The 25,182-nt window shown below is 43.6% G+C and overlaps 1 protein-coding gene across 11 annotated transcripts in view; it reads right to left on the minus strand.

The window, feature by feature from the left end:
* The window catches only part of MAST4 (microtubule associated serine/threonine kinase family member 4), a 552,196-nt gene that overhangs the window by 9,558 nt on the left and 517,456 nt on the right, over nucleotides 1–25,182 (minus strand). For 10 of the 11 annotated variants that reach the window (XM_032336083.1, XM_032336081.1, XM_032336082.1 and 7 more), the window contains 8 exons: nucleotides 23,340–23,441; nucleotides 17,668–17,790; nucleotides 17,348–17,460; nucleotides 15,411–15,538; nucleotides 14,818–15,053; nucleotides 10,431–10,631; nucleotides 7,882–8,111; nucleotides 7,212–7,334 (listed from right to left, as the gene is read on the minus strand). In XM_032336083.1, coding sequence (XP_032191974.1) covers nucleotides 7,212–7,334; nucleotides 7,882–8,111; nucleotides 10,431–10,631; nucleotides 14,818–15,053; nucleotides 15,411–15,538; nucleotides 17,348–17,460; nucleotides 17,668–17,790; nucleotides 23,340–23,441 — 1,256 coding nt within the window. The remainder of the gene's footprint in view (nucleotides 1–7,211; nucleotides 7,335–7,881; nucleotides 8,112–10,430; nucleotides 10,632–14,817; nucleotides 15,054–15,410; nucleotides 15,539–17,347; nucleotides 17,461–17,667; nucleotides 17,791–23,339; nucleotides 23,442–25,182) is intronic. The other variant, XM_032336090.1, reaches the window with a different exon arrangement.

The raw sequence follows: 25,182 nt of genomic DNA on the forward strand, positions 1-25,182 counted from the left end.
AATGTAGCAAATCAAAGGGTCTTTCCAAACTTTTTAAAGACTCTTGGTACAAACTAATACACTATTTTCCAGAAAGTTTATGTCAATAGGTATATTTATGGGCAGCACATATATACCTTTTTTTTTCCCCAGATTTATTTGAGAGATAGTCAGACACTTAACTGAGTGAACCACCCAAGTATGCCCATAAATACAATTCTTACCACAGGTTTGTCAAAACTGAATATTAACATTAAACAAATTCTCAATTTTATGCAAATAAGCTGTATCAAGTTTTTCTCTTCCTTCTTTGATAGTGTCTCATTTATTTTGGTCATTTCTATCTCTTCAGGAGATAATCTGTCCAGGTCTTATATCCATTTTAGCATGAGCAAGTCTTAATATTTTGACTGATTTGTAGAGTTCTTTGTACATTTAAGACATGTATTCCCATACCTAATGTCCTAATTGTAAAAAACAAAAAATATATATACATACATGAATATTATGTATATATACATATATAATATGTAAATAAATAAATATATATATGTATATTAGGGAAATAGGATTTGAACTGAAACGAAAGGAAAAAAAAATTATTCTGAAAGACTAAACTATATGTTCTGCATGCAAATGCCAAAACTTTAAGAATAACCCTTTATCTGATGGTAAAGACTGACAGTCTATTTCTTGTTTCCATAGAACGTTCAGCTTCTACGTATGAAAGGCCTACCAATGCACGTTGTTTAGAACAGGATCTTCCCTGTTCTAAACAAGTCTGTTCTGCATGCCTTAGGTGAATGAAAAGAGCAACCAGTATGGCTGGAGTTCATCTTTCACTGCCATTCTTTCAACCCTTTTCCATATTCACATACAGACAGGACAGAGAGCCTTCGTGACCACTGAGGCTCTCCTAGTATGTGAGTCACTGAACCGGAGTCCAGTTCTACCCTTCCTAACATAATTCGCCATCACCTTTCCTAGCTTTATCTGCAAACAGTTAACAATGCCATGCAGCCTTTTTCAAGTGCGTCTTGGGCATTAAAGTGTTTTTCACATATATTCTCTTGCTTTATTTTCACCACCACACCAGGAAGGATGTTTTAGTTTTTTACAAATAATGTAAATATTTTACAATAAATATTTGTACATATTTAATAGATACAAATTATATACATTATACATATCCTATATTTAAATTATATATATTTAATATATTATATACAACATATATTTGTATATAATAATGTAAATATTTTACAATATTTTACCATTGCACCTGGTGAGGTGGGAAAGAATTGTTATCCTTGTATGAAAGATGGGGAAAATAGATTCAGGGACACTGGGGTTTCTTCTTCCCAAGGTCACAGAGCCTAGTGGAAGAGCTCTGGCTCTCTGACCCTTATCACCTGTGCCACTCGTCATGGGTATGGCACGCCCTGGTCCTTCACCTCTCTTGCTCCCCGCAGAGCATGGCTTATACTTAATGGGTGGTGGTGAGGGAACCAGGTACTGGATTAACATAGAGAATGATCAACACATCAGACTGCCAAAAAGAAAATGAAGAGATATAAAATAAGCATAAACATTTTAAGAGATAAACATAAGTGATAAGCCTACTCATCAGAAAATAGTTATGACCACGTTTTTTAAACCAGAGCACATCAGGATTTAATGCTATCCTGAGCTCTCTACAAATGTTCCCTTCCCCTATAAAAGCCAGCTCTCGTTTTCTCTTCCTTGTTTCTATATATGACTTGTTCCAGGGGACCGTTTGCTTGACTGACGTAAATACACTGAGAGAATTTCCCTAAGGAGGAATTACAGACACAGAAGATACAGACTCCAAATATTTCACCAGGAGCATTAATGACAACGAAAATGGTAAACGAATAGAAAAACGACATTTTCCGCCAACAGGGTTAGGAATCGTAAAGCCTGCCACCTGGTGGATGCATTGGCCACACGGAGGGCTGTCTGAGCAGAGTGCAATTTGTCTTACTGGGTCAGTTCCTCCTCAATACTTTCTTCCAAAGAACAAGTGAACTCTTCTAAGAGAAATTCTGCAGTACTTGTTTAAAAAACAACAAAAAATGGGGCCAGCAGACTGTTAAATGTTCAATTTGTTTACTTTTCCTATTAACTATTTGTGTAATTGTGCATGGTGGGAGGGAAATTGCTTTAAGCTGGCTGAACTCAATACAACAGCAGGCTAACCGGACTGTTCCTCTCAGCCTGGCTCCACGTGAGCTTATCAGTTGGCCTTGGATAGCTTCCTGAGGTAGACTATTTTTATATTCCTTTCTCTGCATCACACACAAGGGGACTGTTGCGCGTTCTGTAGATCAATGTCTTTGCTCTGCTTCACATCCTCTACAATCCAGCTCCAACCAACCTGCATGCCCCAACCTGTATACAAACCGGGGCTCTTGCCGCGCCCGTTTACTCACGTACCTCAAGCACGTTGAGTTTTCTTGCCCTTCTGTCTGCACACACTCCCTCTGCTCTACTGAGACCATAATGCACTCCCTTCCCATACACTAACGCTCCACCCATAACCTCCAACTCTTCCTCCCTGTCTACCTTAGTTTAAGCTGTCTGTCCTTTGGACTTTGGGCCATATTTACAGTCTGTGTCTTTGACTGCAGACTGATATTGGACTCTCTTTCCACATGAACACTGTACTGCATTACTGGCAATCAGAGAACCTCGGGTATAGGGCACTCTGGTTGGACTAACGCCACGCACGTGCTTTGACACCACACAGCAGGGCGCAAACCCTCCTCTACTCCCTCTTAGCAGGTAACCTCGGACTGCTCAGCTAACATTCTCCTGCTTTGATTCCTTCATCTGTGAAGTGGGCGCACACTGTTATTTACAGCACCTACCTCCCAGGGTGTAAGGATTGTGGGAGTTTGTCTGTTACCTGTTATTCCCGGAGTCCTCTGCCCTATGACCCTTCAGGACCTAACACAATGCTCTGCACATTTTCTGGGCTCAGTGAATAGGTAGGGAGGGTAATAATGACACTATCTTATGGTCTTCATTTTAGTATCTAAAAGTTCCCCCAGAGTTCATAGAAAAGAAATTTCTGAAGCAGGGGCTGATGAAGTTTTAGGGTTTCTCTTATGCACTGGGCATTTAAACTAATGCTATCCTGAAAAAGCAACCTGGTTGAATTGGGAGTTTCCTGATTAGGCAGGTAAAGCCAGACACATGGTTATGTGCCTCAACAGGGACGTCACCCACGACAGCAGCGGGTGAAGAAAGATTTTATTGCTTTGGCGAAGTTCTCTGAGAAGGCTAACCTGAAAGCCGAAAGGAGGTGATTAACTCCTGGTGGCAGGAGAGCGTGGGAGGCAAAGGTGAAGGAGCACACTTTAAGGGAGTCAGAGAGGCAGTGGGGCGCTGACCTGGAGAATCACAGGATTCTGTAATTCCATGGATCCGCCATGTGAAATGACTGCGGACCTAAGTCCCTGCTCCCCCAGCGGGTTTGCCTGCAAGTTGTGAGGGGCAATGAGACCAAAGGTGAAGACCTTAAATGGAAAATGCTTCTGGCGTTCACATTCCAAAAGCTAAGTAAGTACTCTAGGAGCATTTCTAAACAGACACATGGCAGCCCCCACCTTTGCCTAAGGTTGCCACGACATGTCACGAAGCAGCCTGCAAGTATAAACCGTCAAGGAAGCAGCATCCAAGGGAGCGAAACAGAGCTGTTACCCTGGTGCTCCGCAAGCGACGGCATGAGGGCGCCCAGTGTGGGTATCCCTCACTTCACGCGTGGTCCAAGAACCGCTGCTTAAATTTGGAAGAAAGCTGCATGATTACACAGTTCACTGGGAAGATAATTAAATCCCTTGTATCCTTTTTGTTTCATTACACTGGTTGCTCCTCTCCAGTGCTTCCTTTATGAACCAGAGGCAGGATCCTCCGGTTGGCTCTGTGACAGAGACGCCAGGGCTCTCCAGCGCGCTGCGGCTGTGTGTACGCAATTTCAGAGCCACACTGACTAGATCCAGGAACGAAGGTGCTCCATGACCAGGGGAGGACACACTGGTACAAATGGGACTGGATTCTGCCAAGAGGCTTTGCCAGAGACCTTCAGGAGAAATATATATTCAAATTCCACAGAAGCAGGTTTTAAAAATCCTGAATCATATCAAATATAAAACAAATTATGAAAATCATCAAATGTCTCAGCCAAGGAAACAAATGCATATTTTCTAAAGATATATATATATACACACACACATTTATATATATGTATATACATATTTGTTTATTATTTCTTGTGATTTTATGAGCAGATACATGAAATGACAAAGAGATACGCTGTGGCTGGAGCCATGCGGCATATAACAATGCTGTTGTAAGGAAGGCAGAAAGCCAAACTATGTTACCATTTCAAATCCCTTTGACCTTCTTTTAAATGCTAAGGCCAAGGTCTGAAAAAGCTCTAGCAGGATGAATAACAACTAACAGAACCTCACCTGTAAAACACAGACTTACAATCTAAAACAAAAGGTGAGCTCCTAGAGAAGAGCAACTGAGCATTTTAGAGATAGATAAACAACACCTGTCTCTGCCTGCCTGCTTCTTCGGTGGGGAGGTTTCTATATTGGATATGTACACAGTGGGTGGGGGGACCCAAAACAACTTCCCTGGGCTCTTCCTCACAAAGGGGCAATCTGTGAGCCAGCAATGGAGGCAGCCTCGGACCACAGGAGCAGGGACTGTGACAGAAGCTGCTGGTCAGACTCATGAGTCTGTATATCCCTTCTAGAATTTTGCCCTGTAGAGCCCGAAGTCATTTCAGGTGACTTCCACAGCCAAAGGACCTCCAAGTCAGCATCACTGCTGTGCCTCCCATTTCTTGGACACTTATTAGGAGTGAGTTGTTGCACACCGGGTGGACAACAAAGAATATTATCAAGGATAGATGGGGAAGGAAACGAAAAAACTCAGGTCTTACCCGCCATGTCTTCTGTTCTGTTTGGTAGGCACACTGAAAAGCGGAGCCTAACTTGAGCCATTTAATGTTGAATGGTGAACTGAACGGCACGTACACCAAAGACATCAGTCAAGACATAACAGGAGCAACGTGTGGTACTTGGCTCCTCCCATGGTAACTTTTGGACAGCAGGAAAAGGAGAACCCCATTGTTCACCTCAACCCCACAGTTACTGGGTACCCATCTATATCCAGGTACGGGGTGCATGCTGGGATTACATGGACAGCTTTAAGAGTTAAGATCTGCCCTGCAGGGCTCTGTCGGATTTGCTACGTGTTCAGCACGACCTTCAGCGGATTTCCAACACTGCCTATGGCCCTGCAGCGTTCTCTCAAGACTGAGTCCCATCCCTCCAGTGAGATCAATACATGCATTTGTGAGAAAGCTGGCTAGTGTTAGGTAACAATCTGTAGGAATTTATGAGGGCAACGTCAGGCCCCAACCATTCAGACTTCAGTTTTGAGCCCAAGACCCAAATTTCATTAATAATGTGAATTAATCAATGGCAATAACTTTCTTAAAATCTGCTACTTTACAATGGACATTGGGATATGGGATATGCCTGCTATTAACTACTCTTAGAAACCTAGGCCAGACCCTTAATTTTTTGAAGAATATATTCTTATTAGCTGTGGGAATGACAGGAAAGGAGAAAAGTCATTAAACTGCCCTAAGTTTTGGGAGGCTTAGCACACCCACTTCTCTGTAGTGCCTTCTAGAGTTCTAATTTTCTTTCATGTTTCAATTCAATGAAATTTCTCTGTGATGTCTCTCTACTCACAGAATATTCTCTGAGAAAGTATGACAGCCCTCCCTCTGACTAATTAAGTTAAACTTTACGTGCTTCCATACATCTCCTGCATCTCCGATACTTCCCAAGGGCAAGGACTATAACAATTCCTGTGTTATCAACATCTACCATCTACATCCGGCACTGGACTCAGAGCACGTATTCTGAAAATGGTCTAAATGCACATTATTTAAATAGCATATACAAATTAATGCTCTCTCAACACCCTGTAGGTTATTTGAAGCTATGGTTCACACCTCTCTGTGTAGAAGTCCCTTACAGACCCCTTGGTGCTCAAAAAGCAAGAGGTCATCCATAAACCTGTGGGTGTATAAAATAATCCTGTATTTCAGGATTGAGACTATTTCTGATCACAGACTTCTTTTTCTGAACAGATTTTACACGCAAACACAAACTTCATCTTTGTTTTTACAAGACCCATATTTGGAGCTCTAACCTTATATTCTACAGTCAGCAGGTGACACAGCAAGTAACTCAACAGAAATGAGAGGATCAGTGTAGATTTTCTCCCTCTGCTCATGTCCACGCTTCTTGTGATCTTAACTCTACAAGCTTTATTCAGCTTACAGCAGAAAATGACTTATGCTCAAATTCATTTGTATGAGGTGGGGGAAGGCCTAATGATTGTTACCACCCCCTCCTCCATTACTACCTATTTCTGTCATTTATGGTATATGTGCTTATTTTCACAATTCTTTTTTTTTTTTTTAAGATTTATTTATTTATTTGAGAGTGAGTAATCGTGCACATGGTGGGGGGAGGGGGAGACAGAGAGGGAGAGAGAGAATCTCAAGCAGACTCCCTGATGAGCACAGAGCCAGATGTGGGGCTCAATCTCATGACCCTGAGATCACAACCTGAGCTGAAACCAAATGTGCGATGCTTAATTCACTGAGCCACCCAGAGGTCCCTGTATTCACAATCCCATCTTTCAAAGGAAATTCAACTATTAGAATGAACCTTCATATCTGACCTCACAGTTTAATACCACTTCATCTTCCATTGTACTAGAATAAAACTTAAGGTTCCTGAAGAAAATCACCCTTAGGATAGGTGATTTCCAAACATTTTACTATGTGAGGTTCATAAAATGGGGGGGAAAAAAACAACCAAAAAACAAACAAACAAACAAAAAACTTTTGTTATCTGTGATTTAGAATAAGAAGTTCAATTAGGAAGTGACTGGGCAGATATAAGAACATGATTTTCATGATATAAATAACCAGAGAATTCATATTCTCTTCTCCTTTATATTAAACCTTAGACTATTAAATAGCTTTCTCAGTGATAAGACTGAGTATGTACCACAGAGAAGAACTACAGAACTTAAGGAGAGAATTCTTGGTACCAGTTCTTTCTAATGACCTGCTTTCCCTGTATGGCATGGACATAAAAAGATAATACCTTTAGCAAGAGCTCTATAACTTCCGTGTGGACAAGTCCATGCACCGGTTCTCCATTGATGTGTGTGATCAGATCCCCAGCCTTCAGTCCTGCCTGGCATGCTGGACTTCCTTCTTCTACATTCTAAAGTCCAAGAACAGAGTACACATTCATAAGCCAACAAATGGCAACCCTAACATCTGCTGTTTCTTCTGGGAGAATATTCTGAATTTATCAGCAAATAATCCTAAGCGGAAATCAAGAAGGCATGGTTATTATTCCTTTTCTGTCATCATCCTAAAATAGGACCATTCCTTACAAAATTTCAGGTGAGTGGAGAAGGTAGTTTTGTTTTAAAATAAAAGAAGATCAGAAAAAAGATTACAAAAATAAAACGAAACAAAACCAAACCAAAAAGCCCCAAAAAAGAAACGTGGCAAGAGGACAATCTTTGACAATTTCCACCAGCTTGTTATGCAGAGTGGACAAACAGGAAAACTTGACAGAATTATGAGAAATTACTAGTTTTTGTTAAATTCAATGCCCCCCCCCCCATAAAGGGAAAGGGCATGAACAGGTCCTCAATGTCAGCTTAATGGAAAAACAGCTCAGAGATCGGCCTCCCAACGTATTCATTTTCCAGGATGGGTGGGAGTAGAAATGAACGAGGATGAGAGGCTGATGGTCTTACCCAAACAATATGGTGCACCGTGTAGATGTCACTGTCTCCCACATACACCCGGATGGCTCGGATGGTAAAACCATAGTTCTTCCCGGAACTGTGGATCACAACAGGCTGATGTGGACTGGCGGACGCTGCTGATGAATCTCGGCTGGGAGAGGAGTCTCGTGAAGAAGAAGGGTCCGAGGACAGGGAATGGGGGGACATTGGACTCCCCAGTGGAGAAACAGCAAACATATCTGCGACACAGAAGCCAGGCATCAAAGCCAATCCTGATCACACAGATGCCTGTGCAGTCAGCCCACGACGCATCAGCCCTGCCATGACTAGGAGCTTGGCTGCAAGACCAACTCATTCATGTCTCATCAAGAAATAATATAAAAATACTTATCTAACTAGCATGGCTTTCTGAACAGAGGCTATTAAGAGAACTTCAAAAGTGTCTATTTTAACTCATTTTTCAATGAATTCTCTGAAGTTATAATTTCTTATTTACTTACACTAATTAAAACACACCCAAAACCTAGCTCCTACCTGGTTGTGATAGTTCTAGTTAGCATGTTTTCTTTTAATTACAGAAACAAATCACAGATGCACAAATTTCAAGTATGCCTTTACACAGAGAATACTGCGTGGCCCAGAGTAAGAGATCCTCGGGCTTCAAATCTTGCCCTCAACAACTTGAACACGGTTCTTCTCAAACATGCACGGTTAGGAAAGCCATTTATCAACACCCCAGTTGCTTTCTATAGTATTACTGAGCTAGTACTCATGAAGCGATTTTGATCAAGCCACAGGGCAATGTTAATTTCTCAACGAATCACTCCTCATTCCTCTGACTACAACTGATTGTCTTCATATGTTACCTACAATTCTGACAATGATTCTGAGAGGATAACGCAGGTGAAATAGAGAAATTTTAACAAACACTTTGTTCACCTTCCACAATAGCAATTCTACTCTGTTCTTCTTGTTTAAGAAGCAAACACACTTCTAATTTAATTGTTGCCATTGCGTTCCTTCTATGTGAATCTAAATAGATCTTAACTGGTCACATGAAACTGGGTGCGTGTTTGACAAGAAGAACAATCCAGAGAAGACACTGAGGTTGCAAGGGTGAGCCCCATGGGAGCCAGGCGACTGAGCCCCAGGGCTGCTGAGCCTCACCAGGTGCACTGAGTCCCCTGTGGACACAGAGAGCTCAAACTATCCACACTATCATTTCTTCCCGTTCTTAGGTCTGGCCAAAGTAGAACAAAGCTAAGTGTCTCACTACCATGCTCCTTCATTTTGTGACTGCACGTGGCATCTTGGTTCTCTTTTGTTGGCTACCTTTTCTCTAAAGGTCAAAAGACCAGGTGAGGAGACACACACCGGTGGGCAGTGAACTTTGAACCATGCAAGCAGGCACGGGACAGAGTGGACACACACATACATTGAACCTGCTGGAAAGCCAAGTCCCTGACCCCTTCCCTCCCAAACGGAACAGCTGCTCTACTTGACTAAGATTTGGGCCTTCTCAGCACCTTTCGAAAGCGAACTTACCTTCCCCACCACAGCTGCTCGGGGGCCACTGCCTTTGGGTTATGAGCAGTCATTCAAACAAACTAGGTGTTTGTTTTATGGTACTACAGGGGATGTCTCCCAGCAAAGATATGCTAGAGGGAGCAGTACCCCCACGGGAGCAGTTGTTTCTGTCAAATTTCTTTTTGCACAAGCAGGAAAATTTTGAAACAGGAAATTTTGAAAATATCAATGATTCCTTTTAGACATGGTCTGTATTCTTCCCAATGCAAGCTGTCTGCAACAGAATTCAGTTACTACTTGCACTCCCTTGCCGCCATTGGAACTACCGGTAAGTCACCAACCCTAGGGTGTGTATTTCATCTTTTCCAGTGGAATTGCTGTGGACTTGGTGATTTGTGGAGGCAAAACCTAGTTATGGAAAAATACTGCAATTCCACAAAACCATAATTAAGCTCTGTTTTCCAATACATGGAAGAAAATGATTTGACTGCCAGTAGGAGGAAGCATAGCTCAACAGACAGCGTTGGGAAAAAGTAGAACTTCAGTGCTGTCTGTGACTCTCTGCATCCCTGGAAATGAAAAACTTATATCCTCCATGTCTATTTCCTCATTAATTAGATGAGGAAAAACTATACTTAGCTTTCCAACACAGATGCTATAAGCAGCTCAGTAAAGTATATAAATGATGCCCCATCTCAAGAAGAAAAACTATTCAGAGGAGGTAAATTTACTACTGAACTTGGGGAGAAGGGAGCAGAACAGGAAAGAAAACAAATATAAGAAGGAAGGCATTGTGGGAAGGAAGCCTGCCTCATCTCCCGATGCAGAAAGAAGCCAGAAGAAATCAGCGACACATGCTGTCTGGGAGGCCTGGAGCGCCTGCAGGGAGAAGCTCCTGGAACAGCAGGGTCAACCAGCTACCACTCGCTATTGCCTCTAGCCATCTTGCATCCCCATCAGCATTCCGAACCCGGGGAAGGAGGGTCACATGCGCACATCACACAATTTCATGCGAGTAGATGTCTCTCTACCTCCTGGGATCATGAGGGACAGAGCACTGGCAGAAAGGGACTTTGTGACTTTCCCCGAGATTTTCTTTTTTTCTGTGCTTTCTAATCGCTGCCGGGCCATGTGCGAAGCGGGTTCACTGGATGGCTTTGCGGAATTATCTGTACTGTCCACACACTCGCTTCGTCCATTTATCTGATCCAAGTGCTCTGAAAAACTGCCAACTGCACAAAGAAGAAGGGATAAACACGTTCAGGGAAATCTGGGACCAGAGAGGTAGGGAAAGGGGAAGAGAGAGGGAAGGAAGAACAAACTGGGAAACGTCCTCCCCTGTGGCTCACGGGCCTTATGGTGTCAGGCAAACATTACAGTCATGACCAGTTGGAGAAAGGGGACGTGGAAGAGAGGGAGAGGAAAGTGGCGTCCATTCAGGTGTCACTCTACCCGTCCACGAGTCTGCTCATTCTCAGCCCTGTGACTCCCCTTGCCTAGAAGACTCATTCCTTTCTAGAATCTCTATCTTACAACCCTTGTAGTGACAACTCCCCCCCCTCATTCCCAACCCACAGAAGGCCATGCTATAAACCAGCACCACCTTATCAACACCATGACCGTCCGCTGTCTAATATGGTTATCCGGTGATATTAGTGATCAACCTTAGCAATGTCTTAATAATGTGGACAACGCTGCTTTGTGGTAAGTGGACATCACCTCATGTCTTTGTGTAGACTTATGCCTGTGTCACCTCATACCATCTTCCCAGGACACCTATACTAGGCTCACACTTTAACTGATAGAAGAGTGTCGGAGGTGTCACCTTGGACTTCTCATGCCATATGCCCCCTTATACTCTCCACTCTTTGCAAACCTCACAGGATGACAAAGCCTATTACCCACTATGTTACTCAGTGGCTCTCTACATCCTCCTGACTTTTCCTCCAGGCAGTGTGTCATTGGCTCTGTCCTGAAGTTATGGGACCCGTGGTAAGATCCTTTCTCCTCTAAGGTTGCTGTGCCTTCTTTATTTTTGTTTATTAACCCTTAGGAGACATTGGAGGTATTCTTTTTGTCTCCTTGTTTTTAGTTAAAAAATTAGGACTCCCCTCAGGATGCTATCCCCCTCAGGGATCCCAAGGGAATATAACCATGTAGGAGGCGATAAAAATGGAAAATCGCTGATGTCTGTCTGGGCAATGGCACACAAAGAGTCAAAGTTTCTGGGCAGAAGTCACATGTGGAGTTCCCGCAGAGAAAATGTGAACAGCCTCCCCTTTTGGTTCTTCCTACTCTTGCTTTTGCAGACTACCAGTTTTCTTTCTTTTCTAAAAATCACTGATAGTTTATCTTTGTCGATCCAGAAAAAGCAAAGCTGATATCATTTTGACTTCTAAATGCTGTGTTACCAGGCCTCCTCCACCCCGTGCTTTAAAAACCATCAAGACAATCATCACCTTAAGGTTTGCAATCCATGCAGAGAATCTGATACAAACGACCATTATAAATGACCCTTTGAGGGCGCCTGGGTGGCTCAGTGGGTTAAGCCTCTGCCTTCGGCTCGGGTCATGATCTCAGGGTCCTGGGATCGAGTCCCATGTCCGGCTCTCTGCTTGGTGGGGAGTCTGCTTCTCCCTCTCTCTGCCTGCCTCTCTGCCTACTTGTGATCTCTCTCTCTCTATTTCAAATAAATAAATAAAATCTTTAAAAAAAAAACAACAAAAACAAAACAAAACAAAACACAAATGACCCTTTGAAAGCCCAGTTGACAGGTTTTAAAGGACACAACACTCTTGCCGGGGAAAGGGTTAGGCTGGATAAGACTTAGCTCACATTGCTGTTCTGCTGCTGACCGTACCACTCAATGGCATAGCTCGAGTTTGGCCTTTGTGCACAGAAGTGGCACCTGCCCTAGAGGTGGAGTCCTCGCTAAGGGAAGCTGGGATCTGGCAGAGTGCTGTGGGTGCAAGAAAGGATTCAGACATCCATGTGACATCCATGTGACCTACAGAGGAGGATAATCCTAAGGGACGTATCAGCAGCCCTCCTGTTCCCATCCGCTCAACACAATCTCACTCAAGTCCATCTACTCTGCGCTCTCTAAATAAAGGAATCAACAGCTCAAGGACTTGATGAATACCGTGTCACGAACCAAACACCTCATCTCAAAATCCGTAAGCTTCCTTTCGGGTAAGTCACACACTCTTCTCCTTGCTAATCGGGGGCGGGTGGGATCCCTGACGAATGCAAAATGAAAAGCTGAATCTCTTCACAGTGAATAATACACCCAGGACCTCAGGACTTTTACTTCTCACCCATTCAAAAGCAACTTAAGTCACAAAGGAAAACAAAGAGGTGTAAAGCTCTACTTCCCTAAAGGTCTGCACGGGAATGTACGGTTCTCTTTTCTATCATCCCTCCCTCCTGCATCCACCACCTCATTTCGTAGCCCTAGGTTTAAGCGTGCATTTCTGCTCTGCCAGTGGTGGATAATGTCACCTTAATGTTCTGTAAATGTCAAGGGTTCCTTCTTTTTGATGGTGGAGCAATATAAAAATCAACAAATTTAATTTTACTACAGTCACGGTTTTCAGATTTCCTAATTACCCTTGGCCGTGAGCAGACCAGCTCATCTCTCTATTCTGTGCAGCCCCCAAGGTCTTTGATTATTTTTAGTGTGTATATGGGGGAGACAGAAAGGTGGTTTGAATCAATTAATCAAAATGCACAGCAGGACCTAGCAGGTTTTTTTTTTTTTTAAATTATGAAAGTAATCAATCAACTGCTTAGACTCCCTTTCCCTCCGACACTGCTGATGGGGACCAGGGCACGGAGACTAAGTGATCTACTGTATTAAGAAAAAAATTTAAATGGAGCTAAGTACACTCTCTTTAGAGCATGATCATAAACTAGGAAACAGAGACCTTAGTAACCAGAAATATAAAATACTGAGATAATTCCATTTGGCTTGACCACATACACAAACAAAAAAGAATTAAGAATCCTGGACCACTAGGTTGTGCCTACACTACTTCTACGTCGCTATTCCCTTGGCTTTATAAAAAAGTAAAGATAAGGGGAATTATACTACATGGCAACAGAACTGAGGGGAAGAGGGAGAAAGAAAAAAAACCAAACAAACCCACATTATTTTTCCCTATGATAAACCAGAAGCACATGAAAAGCTCCACAGAAGCAAACTTTTCAGCTTGGCTGAAATAAACCTAAGCTGTAAGATATGTTTTCGTGAAATGATTTTAAAAAGAGTTATGCTGGGAATATTCAGTTAGATTAAAAAAAAGTTCATAAAAATTCTTGGAATCATTCATGGTTATCAATACAGCATATTGAATATAGCTTAATGAAAATTATCATAGCAACCCTAAGCCATATCCACGTTTCATTTAAAAAAAAAAAAAAAAAAGCATAAACGCACCCTTCTCTGTGGAAGGATATGCTGTGCAAACAGTTGTTGTAAACCAAGTAATATTTTAAGTGCTCTTGGCTGGTCTGAGGGAAATGCAAGTTTGATCACCTAATGACACAGTAAGCCTTTTAAAATCCTTTGAAGATACTGTCTCTGCTGTCAGGAATGTTACGTTACACAAAAGTGACTCTGTAAAGTACTCTCCAAGAAAAGCCCAATCCCCCTGGACTGCCTCACCAACAGTGACCCGTGTCTGTGGAGTTTTGGTAGGACTGGAATGGTAACCTGTGCCTATAGCGGGATCCTTTCATATGTGCATGAAACACCAATTTGAATTGTGTTGGTATTTCTCACTCTCTCCTCCCCGTCTTTGTCCCAGATGCATGGAGATCACCTGGGAATCTCACAGAATAAGCATCTTGCTGTGCTAAGTCTAGTGTGGATATATGGAACTTATCTGGCACAACATGGCCCCATGACCAAAACCAACTCTTTCCAAGAAACCACCACCCACTGCAACACTGGAAGGAAAGCTGTCTTTATAGTGTACCTTCTGGGCGACTGAAGCCATGTTTGAGGGTGATTTTGAACATGTCGCTGTCTGATACAGTTCCCAACTCCCAACTTTGACTTACACACCACTGTGCGAGACCCGCTTTTGCATCAACAATAGAGAACACAACACGGTCCTAGGGTGTTCTGACTGCCACCTGAGAACCCCATCGAAGCCCAGCTGTGAAAGCAAAGGCTGGCTCTTGGGCCAAACTGAAGTGAGGAGGGTTCACTCTCTGGCCATGTGGTCGGGAGGGGTGACCTCAGTTCATAAGAGCTGATGCCCGAGTCCTAGACGTGGGGCCGAGGAGGGAGCAGAGTGGCACAGAACAGCCATTGTCACCGCCTAGGGAGGCCGCCTGGGATTCCAACCCTGGCCCTGACCCTCCAGCTGGTGGATACTGGGTGTACGGCAGGCAGCATGCCCAGGCGCTTACCCGACAGTGTGGAGCTGCTGATGGTACTGGCTGGCGTGGTGACCTCGGGCTCCTCCTGAGTGCACTCTGCAGGAGGAAGGGATGGCTTTTCTGGCTCCTCGGGCAGGTCTCTGGGGCAGGGAGCAGCTTCATCTTTCTCTGCCTCTGTTGAAATAGCCAGTTTGGGAAGTGGGCCAGAACTGAGTTTATGTCTGTTGCTTTCAGTATCTGAAGAGTTGGATGTGGATAACTGTTGCCTTAATTAAAAACAAAACAGAGGCATGTATGCATACACACTAGGAAACTGCGTTCGAGGAGACTCTGGGAAGAAAGGAGGTAAAAATGGAACGGAGGGCAGGCTAACCAACACGTGTCTAGTGCAGTGGTTCTTACAGCGCGATCCCTGGACTGGCCGCAACAGCATCCCCTGGACCTTAGGCCAAAGGCACGTTCCCAGCCTCCATCCCTGATTTAGGGGAGCAGATACGCTGGGATGGGCCCCGCCATCTGTGTTCTCACAGGGTTTCCAGGAGATTCCGATGCCCGCTCAGCCTGAAGAACCACTGCACTAGCAGTGACCGCTTACGACCCTTCTTAACAGGCGTTTCACGTACATTTCAGAATATTCCGAGCTCCAGCTGAACGTCTCCGTGGACGGCAGTACAGCGCTTTTGGTCTTGTCTCCGGGGTCCTCCTTCTCTTCTCCGGAATTCTGGGTTATTCGGTCTATGCTGCTGAAAACCTGTGAGGCCAAGCGCTGGGGTTTATTACGACCTTCTTGAAAGAGCTTGTCAGAAAAACCCCAAACTTGGGGAGAAAATCTGAGAGTCCCACTCAAGTTCAGCTGGAACTGTGTATTCAGAAGGTACTTTCCGATGCTATTTACATGAGTCCTGAGATGAATGGGCCGTGGATCTATTTTTTTTTTCTCCTTGGAGTGGGGAGTTATGAAGTCATCACCCTCTCGCCCTATCTCACTATGGACTTTGCATCTGCAAACCCAGTCCACAGATGCTTTGGGGTTTCTAAGCCCTGGGATCAATGCACATCTTAGATGACTTTTTAACCATGAAGTCTATCAGAAAAAGAAAATCACAGAGAAGAAGATTTAACAACCACCAGTCAGGAGCGGGAAGGAGAGAAATGAATTGGAATTGAGTGTGAAGAGAAGAATAAATTACCTGGTTCAAGATGTGTGTGAGGGGGAAGGCAATGCACATTTGGTTCTGAGTCAGAGGGGTTTGTCTGGATTATAAATCACATGCACACACAGGCAGCTTCCTAAGATGGGACTGGTGTTTCTGAAGGGGAGCAGAGTTTAGGGAGACCTGAGATCTCTGCTGTCCCACAGGAAAGATGGAAAGAAAAATCGGGAGCGGAAAGCCCAGGGCAGGAAGCACTCCCCACAGAGCAACACAGCCCCTTGCTGCTCTCATGGGAATGGCCCTTAGATGGCATATCGTGTACTGTGGTGAGGCCCAGGGTGACTAACGCACAGGAGACAGTGGGAAGGGAACAGAGTCTAGGGCCTAGCTTGGATGGGCCAGAGCACAGGAACGAAGGAAAGCCTGTCCTCAGGATAAGCAAAGCTTCAGTTCTGGCTCTGGGCGGGCTGGCCAGCAGACCCTGCAAGGAGACCCCTACCTCTCCATGGCCTTCCTTTAAACAGTGAAGGCAGTGTCGGCCCATTTGCAGATATGCTCTATCTAGTAGTCATGTACAAAAACGCACACTTCATAAGCCCTACATGGTAGGGCTTGATCTGAACAATCAACACGCAAAACGCCATGGCAACAGGGATTGCATAGTTACTGAAAAGCACAAAAGGGAGAAGGGGGCCCTCCAGATGCCCTTCCATTTTCCTAGGGCCCTGTCTGGTCTCAGGACTGTCCGATTTCTTTGTGAGTGGTAAGAATTTTTTCACGTTACCACTCTCGGTAAGAAGCATCCTTGTCGGACATTGATTTTATTACCTTCTCCCGTTTCCAAAACTCTAGCTTGGCTTTATCTGGCTTCTGTCATGTAACTTACATTTTCTATTACTGACTACAAGACTTTCCCATTTCACAGCAACTATCCCCAAGGGTCCTAGCTGATGTCAAGGACTCTGACTGCTCCCTTGTGTTGTATTCTTTTGATAGTAAGAGGGGGCAGTGTACACAAGGACTCTAGCTCAACGTTCTTCATTGAAGCATCAGAGAGGTGGGAGATTCCTCTCCGGACTGGCACTGAACTAGACTCGGTCCTGCAGGGTGAGGTCTGCATATATATGGCTATGGTGTTCTCTGAAGATAGTACTCCAAGTCCAAATCTGGGCCTCCATACCCATCTATGGAGAGTGTGATGAGCTGGCAGGAACTCTGGATTATCAGGATGGTGGGATCAGTCACTCTTCTGAAACTCCAAGGAATTTTAAGTATAGGAGACCCCAAGTCCAAAAACACTGTAGGTAGTTTTTATGATCTTGTCCAGCTGTTTAGGGATGCCCACTATCGGGTCTGAGGGAGATTCTCTGGGGAGACCCTGCATGTTTATGCCACATTTCACTTACTTTTGAAAACCTGTGTGAACAGGAGGAAAACTGCCTTATTTCCACATTAAAGTCTTCATCATTCGTGTCATCCTCTTCCTCTGTCTCCATGTGATGATACTTCTCTGACCGAGCTGCAGGGAAAGGTGTGGGCACAGTTCCAATTACTCAGCATTTCAGCTTTTACTTTAGATACAGTAATTAATTAGGAGCTCCTATATCAAAGCAGCCTTATGTGTAAGAACTCACAGGTTCAAGACTGGAGGGTTCTACCCTAAGTGGAGATAATTTTCTACCAAAGTAAAGGTCAAACAATGTTTTATGTCAGATAATTCACGTACTATCAAAATAACTTGTGTCATCCTCGGATTCCAGCTGGGGAATAAATTCTGCCTTCTGTCTCAGCAAACTGTTCCAGTCTAAAGAGCGGAAGAATCGATGCTGTTTGACTTCGTAAGCACCACCTTGGGGCGGGGAGGGAGGGAAAGGACAGAGGGGGAGATGTTAAACTACCCTCCAGCAAAGCTTTTAAGAACAACACCCACCCCACCCCCCAATTTAGCAACAGAAAAAATCAAAGAATCATGGAAATCTTACTTTGTCATTCTATAACCAACACGCCCCATAAAAGAATCTCTTCCCCATAATTTATCAGCAGAGGATTTGATTTTGCTAACAGCAGTTGTTATAGCACATGTTTCTTTGTTAATTTTTCCATGACTTCCTCCATTTTTCAAAGGTTAATGATGCGGCCACTTAAAACCACATTACGTCGAACCTGGGGATGTGGACGCACGTTGGCCCAAAGCAGACTTGCTCAGTACAAAACCAAAGAAATTCTAACAAGGCGCAAAATGTGTTCACAGCAATATTTCCTCTGGAGGCGAGGTTAATAAAGATGAATTTTTCCTAAAAAGTATATAATGGTTTCCATTCAATTTTACTGGCTTACTTGTTAACATAGGTAGGACTTTGACGCTGTGGGTTACAGGTTTTTAGGTAAGAAACTGGCAGACCTGTTTGACAGATTTATAAAGGATGGGATGGAAAGCGGGCACAATTCTTAAGTTTAGGCTTTTTTTTTCCCCAAAGTCAGCATGACTACGCAATTCAGTAAAATGTTTTTAATTCAGGTTTATTTTATTATTTTTAAAAGTATCACTCTTAAAAAAGTATTTTATTTATTTATTTGGAGAGATAGGGAAGGGGACGAGAGATCATAAGCCACGGAGGGAGGCAGAAGGAGAAGCAGACTCCCTGCTGAGCAGGGAGACCAATGTGGGACTTGATCCCAGGATTCTGGGATCATGACTTGAGCCAAAGGCAGATGCTTAATCAATTGAGCCACCCAGGCATCCCTCAGCTCATAAAAGAGGATTTGGAAGGGGAAGCCCCACCAAATATCATACCCTACGCCATCAAAGAGAAGAAGGCCCACAGTCATAGCGTGAGCATCCGGCCTCTGGCTTGCCCGTCCCCTCAACCTCCCGCCCGCCCACACTGTTGAGGAGGGAGAGAAGGAAGACTCTATCCTGAAAAAACACCAGGAAGAGAGATTTCACACAAGACTAACAGAGGTTCTAATTGCCTCCCTGCCAGGAGACACCCTGTAGGGGTGACTTAAAGCCTCTTTCATGCCCTTGTCACTATGTTTCCCACCCTGTTCTCTGTGGAATATGAAAAAAGAGGAGGAAAAATGCAAAGCGAAGGAGAAATGGCCCTGGGTATTGGGGTGGGGGAGCTGTCTACGTGGTTCAGAGATGGGGTCGTGTCCCCATCAGACTGCTGTAGCACAGGGGGCAGGTCAGGGCCCCAAACCCAGCCAGGACCAATTGGTGTATGGAGAACAATGGAGAGAAAAAAAGCAAAGTGGGAAAATCACCCCAAGAAATGAAGAAGAGATTTTTTGTTACTAAGCATTCCCTATGTTTCCAACACAACACTGAAGTCTGACCTCGACCACAGCAGCAGTAGCGCGAGCAACTCCGGTGGGAGGGCTGACTTGGACAAGGACTGCACTCCACGCTAGAGGCATCTGGTTTCCTTTCATTAAATCACTGAAAGCAACCCCGCAAAGTAGGCATTGTGTCAACTCCATGTGTGGATGGGGAAACAACATGTAAGGGAGAAAGCATACGGGACCACGAGTGCCTAGTAAGTAAAGCGTGGAGAGGCTGAGCTGAAGTCTGTTTAAAAAACAGCCAGGCCCGTCCTCGGGGTCATAATGCCAACACGCCCGCACACAGCTGCCAGACACACACTCTTCCAGCGTTCTTATCTCAGAGAAGCTGAAAGATCTTCAACATCTATCCAGCTCCCTCACTGTGCCTATGACACTAAGGTCCACAGGGTCAAGCCCTCCCGAGCGGCGTACCACATACCGCGCTGCAAGGACTCTCACTTCCACTCCTGCTCATGGGGACACAACGATGACAGAGGATACCCCCAGGTCACTCAGCTTTACTCAGAGAAGCACAGTTCTCTAGATCTAAGGGCTCACAGGGCACTTCCGGACCATAGTGGGAGGACTGGGGTTCACATTCCTCCACCCGGCACTCTTTGGAACTCAAGTTGGGGAGGACATTCACTTCATCTCTGTGGATGACGACAAGGGGTCCTCCCCACAGGGTCACGGCCCACATTTCTCACCCTTTGGCCTTTGTGCCACACCCTCTACCCTCCCACCCCTGCCCCAAGAAGAGGTTCCTTGACCATGGAGTCCTGTTTCTCGTGCACTTTTGCCGAGATGGGGAACAAAAGAATTAAAAGGACACACTGGGGAGAAATGACGTCTGGTCTAAGCTGCTGGGGCAATGCAGATGATGGCATTATGAGCCTGAAAAAAATGATCGAGCCCTGGAACTCATGCAGGGGACAGTGCTCACTGTAACAACTCACCATGCAGGGAAGGACAAGGAACAGTTATGTCTGGAGCTCCTGTGATGCACTACGTTAATGTGCCTGGTCACTTCATGACCGTGTTCGCCTTCAGTCCTCGCAATCATCCTGCGAGGGGTATGGTAACAGGCCCATTTTCCTAGATTAGGAAACTGCGACCTAGATCATGAAGAAACTACTCTAGACCTCTCAGCTGGTACACGGTAGGGAGCCAGTCACCTTATTGGACCTATAAAGTCCAATAAAACAGGCTGCCGCTCAATAGCTCACAAGTTCAAAAGTCTAGTTCAAGTAGGACAAGTTTCTAAATTCTAAGTTATGCTTCACACTAATGTTCTCCCTTGCGTTTTTCTCTCCTTTCATGGAAGTTTCTTAAACATCCATTATGTTCTTCACACTCCTTTTCTTAGCCTCTCTAGTCTCTCGGGCAAATGTGAATTCACACATTTTCACGGTGCATTATTTTGCCCGCTAAATATGCATTAAATCCAAAATGCTGTCATTGGAAGCAGCATGGCAGGCCTGCGGGATTCTCAGCCTCATTCTCTGGGCCCTACTGGGATCTGTCATGTTGGACCTGACTGTTTGGCAAGTACTTCCTGAAATGCTAAGAGCTTGGGCAGGGTCTTTTAAATGTCTCTTTTGAGCTTCTGCTAGGAGATTCGCATCTCTAATTGTCAAGGCCTGAAAAGAACACAAGTAGCAGTAAGGAGAAAATGCACAGAGAGATAAATCACAGCATATAATATAGAAAGATGGGCATGCTGACCAGCATCATAGCCCTGTTTTGTTGAAGTCAAGATTCCCGGTCTTCTCAGAGGAGGGAAACAGACAGAAGACTCAGTGGGAAAACTCTCCAAACTGACCCAAGAACACTGAAGAGAAGCAGGCTTTGGGGAAGGCACATGTCAATTCTATTGTTATCTTTGGTCATATCTCAGGACAATGCTTCTCTAGGACAGCTGAGTAGGACATGGACATTGATATTTCTGTTGTTGCAGGACAAGCTGGAAATGCCACTGGTTCTCCTATTTGGCTCAAGTGAGTAAAAAAAATCACTCCTCAAAACTCTGCCCCAGTCAAAGCTTGACATGGACTCTTTGACTGCTACTCCTCTCTCTGGAGCCAGAAAGCAAATGTGACTGCAGGTCACAGCAGGTAGGGAGGAACAACTTTGCTAGTTGCTTCAGACAAAAGGAACACCAAATAGGGTGGGAAGAAATATATTCTGTCCAAAGAGTTCAATCAGCTCAAAGGTGGAGGTACCACCACCATTGCTGGATCTCAGACATCCACAGGGGAAAGTACCAGATTATATGGGCAGGAAATTAAAATGACAGTACCAGTGGCAGCAGTGTCTGACCTGGTGCTAAGAGCCAGAATGGGTGATCTTTCATCCTCACGGTAATCCTGCTAGATGGTACTTCTCTAAGCTCCACTTTACAGATGAAGAAATGAGGCACAGAAAAGGAAGCATCCTGCCCACAATCACACAGCACAGATTTAAACTCAGGTAATCTGACTGTGAAGTAGTTTGTGCTCTTAATTTCCACTCTTTGCCGAAGGCCCACTCATCCACTGCAAAAGACATACAGGCACACGGTACTCCAGAAGGAGGCTCAACTCAAAAACGTTTTCGTAAGCGAGGCCAGAGTCTTCTTTGATTCAGTCAGCGAGATTTTTCTGTACAAAGCCAAAGAGTAAATACTTTGGGCTTTGTGGGTCATACAGTTTGAGGATTCAACTCTGCCACTGTACTATGAAGGCAGCTACAGACAATGTGTATGAATGGCACTGCTGTGTTTCGATAAAACTTTATTTACAAGGTAAGAATATGATCTATGGGTTTCAATGCACCATCATCAACTCCAGTAGCACAGCATACTTAAGCAAGAATGGAGCCCTCCATCTGGGGGATGCTGTGGGCAAACATGGACAGTTACGTGTGTATTTGGAGGAGTTATTGGAAAAACTGAGGGAGAGAATGATTTGTTCAGCATTTTCTGAGTTTTCTATTATAATGAAGTAGAATGAAACAGCTCAGAGTAAATATTCCATCAAGTCAACAATTTTCATTGCTGAAAATTATGGATACTATCCACAGTGTGCGTGTGCGTGTGGAGTTTATATTTATATTTTAATATTTAGCCCTATCTAGATAATACTGGGGCAGGTTGGAACTCCATATTGGGATCTCTGTCTATTCAGAATATAAGGAAGAGGAGAAGCAGAAAAAAAACTCTAAGTAGAAGAGTTGGGGAAAAAATAAACAGCAAGAAACAAATCTATATTATCTCCTTCATCTTGAAAGCCAATGGTTTTAATCCTCTTTCTTGGGCTAGGGTGCTGATCACCATGATGAGACAGCATGGTTCAACCCCAGACACTCATTTCTAGTAATTAATTAGTTCAAGTACTGATAAACCATTTCAAAGTCTATAAACAGTTAACGGGCTGGATCAAATATTTTTGGGAATATATATATATGTATTTTTTTAAAAATCCAAACAAAAAAGTTCTACATCTCAAATCCTCTGTTTTAATTTAAAGATGCATATTTTTCAGGATACAAGAGTTCCATTATGCGCCCTCAGAGTTTTTCCTCTAGACCAATTTTATTTATTGAAATAAATTAAGAATAACTTTTGCCGGTGCCTGGGTGGCTCAGTTGGTTAAGTGACTGCCTTCGGCTCAGGTCACTATCCCGGAGTCCCAGGATCGAGTCCTATATTGGGCTCCTTGCATGATAGGGAGTCTGCTTCTCCCGCTGACCTCTCTCCTCTCATGCTTTCTCTCATTCTCTCTCTCTCTCTCTCTCTCAAAAAATAATAAAATCTTAAAAAAAAAAAAAAGAGTAACTTTTGCTTTGCAAAAAAAAAGACGAAAATAAGAAAAACAAAAATCAAAGACAACCACCCACCAGCCTTCCTAGTGTACATACTACTCTCAGAAAAAAATCCAAAATATTATTATTATGATGTGTTGTAGTCATGTCCTACATCAACCGACAGATGTTTCTTATGCAAAACCCCCTCACACAAACAAAGACCTCTGAGTGCTCCACAAAGACATTATTTTTTGCATATTAGCACAATTAAAACATATGTGCTCTAACCTGTTCCCAGTCTCTCCAGGGGATTCTGCCTAAGAAGTAAGGTAATCAGATCCTGGGCATCAGGGGGCGGCGCCTCGTCCTTCTCTGGCCAGTTGATCTCATCTGGAAGGGAGATAGGTCATTTACAACTTTATTGTTCAAACGGCAGTCTGGGTCCCAATAGCCAGGAGGATGCCTGGGAGTCTATTACACAAACAGAATGTCAGGCTCCATCCCAGCCTGAATCAGAACCTGCATTTTAACAGGATTGTCAGTTGATTTCTGGGCCCAGCCAAGTTTGAGGAGCATTGTTTCATGAGACATGAACCAGCATAGCTTACAACAAGGCAGGGAGAAAATATTTCAATAATTAGTATCTTCCATTTATTTGCTTTTTTGATTCTTCAATTTTTTTTTTTCTTTTTGGCAGACTTGGCTCAAAACAAATTATTCCTTCTAGTTATTAAGAGGACTTAATATGGTAAAAACCCTTGTGTTTTAGATGGTCGCCCTTCCAGGCAATCAAGAGAGTATGATTTTTCTTTCTCACTATTCTCAAATGTGAATTTGAGCCTGCCCTTAGAGCTCTTCAGCTTCCAGAAGCACAAATTAATTTTGCAAAAATAACTATTTCTAGAGACAAACGAAAGGCCAAAGTGTTAAGCTTGGAGACAAAAAAATCCAAAGTAATCATGGTAATAATGGAAGTATTTAAAGTCTGTCCATAAATATTAGAACATGTTCTACATTCCACAGGAGTTCGCCTGAAGATAAGGTGTGCGTGCTTGTGTGTATGGAAATGCAATAAAAACATGAGTTATTTCTGTGTGTGCCTGCCTCCAGCTTCCTCTGCTGCAGTTTAAATCTGATTTGGAAAATAAAACATGAATATGCATCTGAGCCGTAAGGCATGGAGAACAAAGCCAGCATTTGCTGCTGTGTTAATTAAACAGTTGATTCCTCTTGCCATTCAGGCCTTGGTCTATCAGAAAACAGCCTAGTTATAAATCCATAAACAGCTCAGATATTGTAGAAAAGGGTTATACACTGCAGGCAACCCACAAATCTACTTTGTTAAGGTTTACAAATATGCCTGGCTTGCAAAGTCAATGATAGAGAATAATGCCGTGATTAAGGGACTCCTCATACCACCACAAATTTTCCCTCTTTCCACTGATAGACCTTGTAGCACAGCCCAAAAGGTGGTTGAGTGGGTGATGCGGATGTCAGCGATAACTGGTAAACTTTGAGGTGGAGAGGCCTTTCTGATCTATGCTTCGGGAAAATTTATAAAAACAGCAGGTAGGGTAGTAATAGAACCTATTTAATTATCATTTAGTTTTGCCACAAGCCGCATAACAATAGTGAGGGTCAGCGTGCAGGTTAAGATCTAAAGGTTATTGAATTTTAAATGAAAGATGAACAGCTGTTACAGAAATAACATTACACCATAACAACCACCAATGAAATCATTAACAATCTGTGGATTAAATTTGCTTCCTTCCCATTCTCATTATTTATTATTTGGTAGACATTTGTTTTAGGGTTTATTACATTTTTGTTAATTTCTTCATTGCGTCATTAGCCATTTTCCCCCATTTATGTAAATGCTACCCACATTAACCTTTTCTTCCCTGGTGCAACTTTCCTATTATAGAAAGGAAGACTGGACGGCAATGAAATAATTTACAAATCCCACATGAATTTCTTTTGCAGAAAAGCACACATAAAAACTGGTCACACTGCTAGTACATTTCCAAATTCCATGTTAATGAAACTTCCTCAGATCAATTTTCAACACAAATTGATCCCCTGAGATTTGTGAAAGTCAGTTATGTGCTATGATGAGTGAGTTCTTTTAATG

The sequence above is a fragment of the Mustela erminea genome, chromosome 3, assembly GCF_009829155.1.
Source record: "Mustela erminea isolate mMusErm1 chromosome 3, mMusErm1.Pri, whole genome shotgun sequence".
In the NCBI taxonomy this organism is placed as follows: Eukaryota; Metazoa; Chordata; class Mammalia; order Carnivora; family Mustelidae; genus Mustela; species Mustela erminea.